The sequence below is a fragment of the Pteropus vampyrus genome, unplaced genomic scaffold (assembly GCF_000151845.1).
Source record: "Pteropus vampyrus isolate Shadow unplaced genomic scaffold, Pvam_2.0 Scaffold316, whole genome shotgun sequence".
Taxonomy (NCBI): Eukaryota; Metazoa; Chordata; class Mammalia; order Chiroptera; family Pteropodidae; genus Pteropus; species Pteropus vampyrus.
Window position 1 is genome coordinate 461,929 of NW_011889097.1, and position 7,672 is coordinate 469,600.

Genomic DNA, 7,672 nt, shown 5'->3' on the forward strand with positions numbered 1-7,672 from the left:
AGCATTTTAAAATGATTAAAGGGTGACTGGGCTAACAGCCTGGCACCTGTGGGCCCGGACAGCACAGCCTGGCCCAGGGTTCTGTTAAACCCCAACACTAAGGTGACGGTATTTGTGGCCCGTGGCAGACTAAGAGCCTGAGCGTGACAGACGGAGATCTGGCCTACACTAGGGCACGTCCCGACTTCTTGCCGAGGCTGGCTCGTTACCGAAGTTCACGCTTTTCTGTAATCACGTCTCCTTCCTATCTTCTTAGCCTTTATTTGAACGTGAAGAGTTATTTTTACACGTAAAGTATTAAAATAGAGGACTGGTTTGGTGGAAAAGTTATTTCTCCCAATAGCTGAGCCCTCTGGGCTCCTGTGCCCAGGAGCGGGGTGGCCTGGCGCTCGGGCTCCCACGCGTCCCCCAGAACGCTACGGCTTCCTCACCGGAGGCCCTGGAGGAGGAGGTGGGATCGCCTGGTTGATGTAGAATTTTAGTGTCTATTGATTTCTTTTTTTTTTAAAACTCTTCAAATGATCTCTGAACCGTGCGTGAGTGAGGCCTCCCACTGGCTCTAGCTGACCAATTCCTCTTAACCTCAAACTCAGTGCGTGTAATTAAAAGGAAAAACTCAAAGCCCTCTGGTCCTTCCCAGCCTCGTTAGAACTGCCAGCCAAAGAGGTTCCGAGCCCGAGCGACGACGAAGCCATCTCGTTTCAAAGGCAGCTGAGGGAACCTGCAGGTGAGACAGCCTGCATTCGGACCAACATGGTGCTCTCTTACCCAAAGGTCACCTGCTTCGGGTTTTCCTCTCAATGCTGCAGTTGATAAATCCGGGGACAGTACTTTTGAAAGTTTCCAAAAGCATGATACCGATAAAGCATCCTAAGGAATTTACTACAAACATTGGCTCAGTTTATCTTGTACAGCAGTTCCTTAATGGGACTAATTTGCAAATTGCTTTAATCCCCCGTTTTAGAAGTATTCTCATTTAAAGAGAGAATTCCAAGTGTTTTATTACCTTGGTCCTTGCACTGACAGGTGACTGCTTTTTAACTGGAATCAACTTTGAGAAGGCACAGTTCAAATAGTAAATTGAGAAAATGAAGTTTAGAAATGGAGACCTTAAAATCACTTCTCAGGGAACAGGAGCCAGTTTACTTGAAGTAAATTAAAGTAGATGCAACTATGTCTTTAGAAACACTAAAAGCTACTTACAAAAAGCTGGAGGAACTTGAGGATTCTTTTGTGGGTAAGTATATAAAGTGCATTCCCACTGATAGGGTCAATAACTGGCAATCTGTGGATTTTATTTTTGATCAACGAGTATACAGCATCGAAGAGGCTGCGGGAAAAGCCATTAAAGTTGTTAGGAGGCTTTAAAGAAAAATTAGAAAACTGTGGACCACCCCTGCTTTAAAAGCATTTTCAGTGTTTTTATATTACAATCATAAAAGGTTGATTGACTTAAAACAGTGTTCCGGAAAAGGTTTAAATTGGAGATCTCGGTAAGTTGTTTTTCACAATCTGTGTTAATCTCAGATACAGGTGTGAGCTACAGATCTCTAGCGGTTTTTTTTTTTTTTTGGTAGTGCGTTTCATGCTTTTATTTGAGGAATGACAAACTGGCCCCGAGGAGAACTACTGGACCCCACCACGAGCAGCAGGAGGCGGCTGGGGCACGGGCCCTGCTCCGGCCGCCGACTGCACAGCCTGCTGGCTGCGGCCCCGCTCGGCCAGGCCTCTCCTGTGACTGCCGGGCCGGAGGCGTGGCGGCTGTCTGTCCATTGAGACTTGGACATGGTAACATTCCACATTTCCTCGCCCGAGCTCGAGTCTTAAGAATGCCAATGTGGACATGTACCAGTGCCGACCCCGAAGGCTTGGATGCAAACGTGTGGGTGCTAGAGGACCCCCCCGAGAGGGCGGCCCCCTCTCCTGACCCCTCTGGACCAACGTCTGATAGAGACTGACAGCTCGAACGTACGTCAGAACCACGGGGCAGCTGTGTTAGCGCATTTCCTGGGCGCCACTCTCCAGACTGGCTTAACGGCTGAGGGTGGAGCCCAGGAGTCTGCGGTCCTAACAGGCTGCAGGTGGCCTGATTCACAGCTGCGCATATGACCATCTTCCTGGTCCATTACAGCCCTCTGCACCAGCAATGGCTGTGATTTCTACTGTCTCTAATTTACTGAATTTAGTATCAGAATTAAGGAGGCTGGCCCTTACCTAAATAAAAAAATTAATCAATCACGGTAACAGAACAGATGAATCTGAATAAATGAACACTTTCAAAGGAGAAAACTTTACAAGTTTACCTTGCATCTGGAGATATATTCACTAAAGGCTTAAATGTTTCTTGTAAATAAAGCTCTGTATTTATAGAAAGAAAACATGCAATTAGTAATGAATTTGCTGTTTGCAATTATTACAGAAATTAAAATGCCCTTCAATTTATTGACATAATGCCCTTCAATTTATTGACATTTAATATACTGAAAACTATTGTGTTATAGTTATGGCTATTTTAAACAACTTCCAAACTGTTATTAGGATGTTGCCTTTGTGGAAAAATTAAATATTTAAAACCAGTATTATAAGAGATATAAAAATCAGAAGTGGAAAAATCTGAAAAAACCAATACCAGCAGAGGTCACTGGAATGCTTCCGAGTTACTACCGCCTAAGCATTAATGAAACCCTTCAAAACTAATTTTCCTAAGTTAAATAAGTCATAGCAGACTTTGTTCTTTAAATGTTAAGTTTTCTTTTACCAAACTAATGCTCGAAATCTGCATCTTGGAAATCTTTCTAGTAGAAATTATCCCTGTAAGGATCAACTTTAATTGACTGAAGTTTCTATAGAGATGGCATTCAAGGATGTCCTGATGTTATTGTCAGTACTGAATAACCATGTAATGTCAAAATGTAAATACACTCAAACCTTGGGCTAACGTTACTTACACAGTAGAATCTGATGGGAGCTATGTGTCTTGGTATTGTTACGTATTATCTTCATAACAGGCAGTGCTAAGATATGGATCCCATGTCGACTTACTTTTGTTTAGTATGAACTGACAAAGCCATCAAATCATATGGAATTACGAGTCCTAGCCCTTCAGAGAATACTAACGTGTTCAGATTTCGCAGCCAGTCACAAAGACTCCTTATCCTACCAAGCAGATTATGGGCAGTACAAAGCTAAATTTCGATTTTAAATTCAAAATTTCCCTTCAACTGGTCCCTCCATTTCTATCCAGGCTTCTCCCTGAACACCTGCAGAGGCTTCCTCCTCGGTGATTCCCATACAGGCCTGTATTTACGGCATTCCCGCTGACTGCTCTCCATCCATCAGCATGATGGGTCTCATTGAGCCACTTAAAAAATGCCTCTATTTCAGCAAAGGGTATTGTCATGATGAAGGGTGAACTTCAATGTTACGAAGAAAGCAATCTTGAAGTTTTCGTGTTATTTGATCCAGATCATCTGGTTTAAGATTTATTTGTTTTATGTGTCTCCATAATTTGTAAAGAAATAATTATTAAATGTAAAAATAGGTCCTTGCTTTTGTTAATCTCAGGCATTTCTTTGGTGCATTTGCTATACAGGGGCAAATGTGGGGGGTGGTAATACTTAGTAGTGAATGGGCAGAGCAGGGGTGCTGGTCAGCTTGCTCCCCTCATGTTCCCAGCCTGAGTATGAAGACTTGCTGCCCGTTCTCTACAAATTTCTATTAAACAGAATGCATAATACGTATAGTAATATGGCGTGCTAGAACACTAAGACAGAAATAAGTTTTAATGTAGTTAATCGTTAAGCAGAAAGAAAGGGTCTGTGAAATTAAAACATCTTACACACTAAGTAGAATTTTTTTCCCCGATATGAAAAGTTTTAAACACCCAACAATACTTACCTCTCCATGTTTCAATCTTATGTTCCTCTAATTCATAAATCTGTACCTGGAAATAAGAAAAAACCTTATTTATAAGTGTTAATACAACATAAAAAAAACTTCGTAACTACTGCTGAGTCCCATAATTCAGCAGATGTAAACAAGATAATTCAGAAATATTGGCAATACGAAAAACAAAATACATTTTTTGAAGATAAATGTTTTATAAATTTAAAACAATAAGCCAGTATATTTTCATTAATTTGTAATTTTCTGATACACTTAAATTTTAGAACACATGGACATATATACTCATTCCTTCTTTCTGAGGATGCAGAAGATTTTTAAAAAGGGCAACTGGTTAAACCAGGTGCTTGGATTAAGTTGCTGGGGCAGTTTACTCCTGGCCCATAACACGCCACTTTACAAAGATGCCTGGGCAGTTAACACAAAGTCACTGTGGAGTCCTCAGCTGTTTCAAATCTTACCACTGTCTAGTGGCTATTCTTGGCCAAGTTACTCAACCTCTCTCAATCTGTTCCCTTCCTAAACAACTGGATTAAAAGGGCGCGTGAGACAAAGTGCCTGGTACTCAGCGCCCCATATTCCCCCCGCCCCCCCACAGCCTCCCACCCCAGCTTTTAAAGAAATGAGCAGGCCTCCTGCCAGCACTGGATGGGGACGTACGGGGCCCCTTCGTGAAGCTTCAGATCCACTGGTGGGCAATGTGATGGCGATGCCACTGGCGATGGAATACAGAACGCGCACTTGGTCGCTCCGACAGGCTTAGCGCCGGGCGCAGAGAAGGTGGGGTGCACAGGTGAGGCCAGGAGCCGCGGAGGAGGCCGGCTCCAGCCAGGCCCTGCGTGCCCGGGGGCCTCACACGAGAGCCGTGAAGGCCAGCAGGACAGACTCCCCCACACTGCGGGGCAGGGAAAGGCCAGGGGACACGGGCCCCAACACGCCTGACGGTGACCCGACGGCCTGATGGCGGGTTCCATGTCTGGGAGAGAAGGCCAGGCCAGCGCTGACCGTGAACAACGTGACGGAACAAGGCCAACAGGTGATTTTCACAGCGCCGGAGCCGGCGCAAGACCAAGTGTAGGGCAATAAGGCAGGTGTAGCATGCGGGTTGTGGGGTGCCAGGGCAACGGGAGGAAGCAGCAAGGGGCTTAGAGGCTAAACGGGGAATGAATGAATGAATGAATGAATGAATGAATGAAAGAATGAATAAGAAGGCCCCCAAGTTCCGATGCTAGGTGGGAAGTGTGTGTGCGTGTGCGTGTGCGTGTGTGTGTGTGTGTGTGTGTGTGTGTGTAAGGTGCAAAGATGGGTAAGACGCAGTCTCTACGTCAAGAACTCACAATCCAGCCGGAAACCCGGACACCCTCACAACAGCACTTGTCACCCGTGCACCGCTGACTTCACGGGCTGGATAACTCTGCGGCAGGAGCCGCCCTGGGCCCTGGGCACTGCGTCCCTGGCTTCTGCCCAGTGCACACCATTCGAACCACCGAGAATGTCTCCAGACATGGTCCGATGTCCCCTGGGGGACGAAATCACTGCCAGCTGAGAAACGCTGCATGACAACTGACCGGCACACAAGCCGGGGAGTGCCGTCGGGGCACTAAGGGGAGCGCCGCACCTGAATGGTGCCCGGCTCTGCCCGAGGGCACTAACACAGGGACCTCTCCATCACCGAAGTGATCCTTCCACCTGATTCCGGAAGACTGGAATCTCGACTTGCAGGGACCGAGGACGGGGGAGTGTGACAGTGAAGTTAAGGAAGAAGAGAAGCCACATCGAGAAGGGCAGCCTTCCCGCACCTTATATATGTATTTGGAAAAACCCACCTCCATCCCCGAACCAAAAAAAGAAAAAACGAAATCTTAATGCCCCCACACACAGCCCTCTACACACACACAGAAAGACACAGCTCCCATCAGTGACATAAGGATTTCTGGCACTTACCATGGGTGATTTATAGTATCTATGTAGTATATTTATGAAATCTGTAATTGTTAGCATTCCTGGAACAAAGAATTATATGTTAAATAGGAAACTATGAAAACGTAAATGAAAAATCTCAAATTACAGGCAAATCTGGAAGTTACCAGAAAAGCTTCTAAAGAACCCATGTCAAGCACAATTTAATGTGTTATTTAAAACTATTAATGTTATTGTCTATACCCAACTAAGATACACAAATAAGCTGAAATTAAACCCGACAGTAAATGGAATGAATCACAGTATTAGGCAATTCAATGAGAGAAAACTTAATGAATGTTATAAAATATCACGAAAGACTTGCAGCTACCTATAATTTCAAATACTGTAAAATATAGAATATTCCAGAAACTCTAGAAACGTGACACTTCTGGGGACACGTGGGTCATTTCCTGAGAAGCATGCTAAAAACGATGGTTTTGCCAGTCACGGTATTAAGTGCTGTCTGTGTGCCAGGTGCCAGGACCACAACGATGAAGAAAATGTGGCCCTTTCCCCAGAGGGAACTGTGACCGAGGGGGAGGCAGACGCTCACTGGTAATTTCACAGTAATGTGATGCACAGCCAGAGAGCCGACAGCCACTGCCTGCTGCGATTTAGAAGATGAGAAACTATGGAGTTTGGGTATCGTACGTTACACGATGTTCCTGACAGTATAACAATGATTCAGCAAAGGTATCAATCACGTTAATGCCATTTGGTTGCCCCGTCAAAAGCTGTTCAGCCGACGGGGGAGCAGGGATGGACCGCAGGTGTGCAAACGTGAGCAAAGGCGGCCGACCGATCGGTGTCTGACCAAAGCCTCCCCCTCTCCCTGGGCACAGAACTGGCCCAGAACTGACAAGGTGCTGAATTAAAAGAAACTCAAATACGTGTAAAAAAGAAACTCAATAGAGTATGTGTTTTTGAATTTACTAGCAGCCCTACCTCACTCGGAGGCAAAAGCCAGAAAGGTCTTTTGATTTGGAAACAGGTTTACTAAGCTGAATTCCAACCAGCATCTGTTAAAATGCCTTAGGTTTCCTGCTTCCAAGGTTCCCCGTTTCAGACTCCCTCCGGGCACCCCGCTTACCTACAAAGCTTTGCTTTTTGCTCTCCCAGAGAGGCGCCGCCCGGACTCCGTTGGCTACTAAGGCGAAGAAGGCCTTCTTAACCTGCGTGAAGGTGGGTGAGAGACACGACACGTACTTTTAAAGGCCACACGTCAGGGAGAAAGACGCCTTCGACAAAACACTCAGCCACATCTTATCAGATATCCTCAACACTGAGTTTTCCAAGTTTGGTAAACTAAAATAACTCAGTTTATTAACATTAGCAAAAATGCTTTTGTATCACACAGGGATTGGAGACTATTTTTTGAAACCGAAACAAAACAATTTCAAAAAATTGTTTTCCTGTATCTAAACGCTTGTACACAAGGAGACGTTATATAGTTCTTAAAACCATATAAAAGAATTACACTTCAGAGTTTAATTTCTCTTACGTGGTTATTATTAGATCACTTGAAAACACTGAAGTTATAGCAAATGACTTGAAATGGAAATTTCTTTTTCATCCGTCCGCTCACAAAACAAAGCGTACTTTCTCATGTCCCTGAGGCTGAGAAAGGAAACGTGTGACAGACGCTATCTGCGTGTCCTTTTATGTCTTCGAGAGACAGGGATTCCCCGTGGGCCTGTTCGGAGCACACTCACGTGTGCTATCTCACTGAATCCTCACGGCAAACACGCTCCGGGGGCCGTGACAGGTAAAGGAGGCGTCAGAGGCGAGGATTTATTAAAAGCCAAAA

At 45.0% G+C, this 7,672-nt stretch overlaps 1 protein-coding gene across 2 annotated transcripts in view; it reads right to left on the reverse strand.

Annotated features, from left to right (window-relative positions):
* Positions 1-7,104, reverse strand: part of PRKAG2 (protein kinase AMP-activated non-catalytic subunit gamma 2) — a 21,867-nt gene extending 14,763 nt beyond the window's left edge. Inside the window, exons 1-5 of one of the 2 annotated variants that reach the window (XM_023521789.1) lie at positions 6,956-7,104; positions 5,848-5,906; positions 3,898-3,943; positions 2,304-2,358; positions 1,204-1,330 (exon numbers count right to left, since the gene is read on the reverse strand). In XM_023521789.1, the coding sequence (XP_023377557.1) occupies positions 1,204-1,330; positions 2,304-2,358; positions 3,898-3,943; positions 5,848-5,904 (285 nt within the window). In that variant the 5' untranslated portion in view covers positions 5,905-5,906; positions 6,956-7,104. Of the gene's footprint in view, positions 1-1,203; positions 1,331-2,303; positions 2,359-3,897; positions 3,950-5,847; positions 5,907-6,955 lie in introns of those variants that run through there. The other variant, XM_023521790.1, reaches the window with a different exon arrangement.
* Positions 7,105-7,672: the final 568 nt, after the last annotated feature.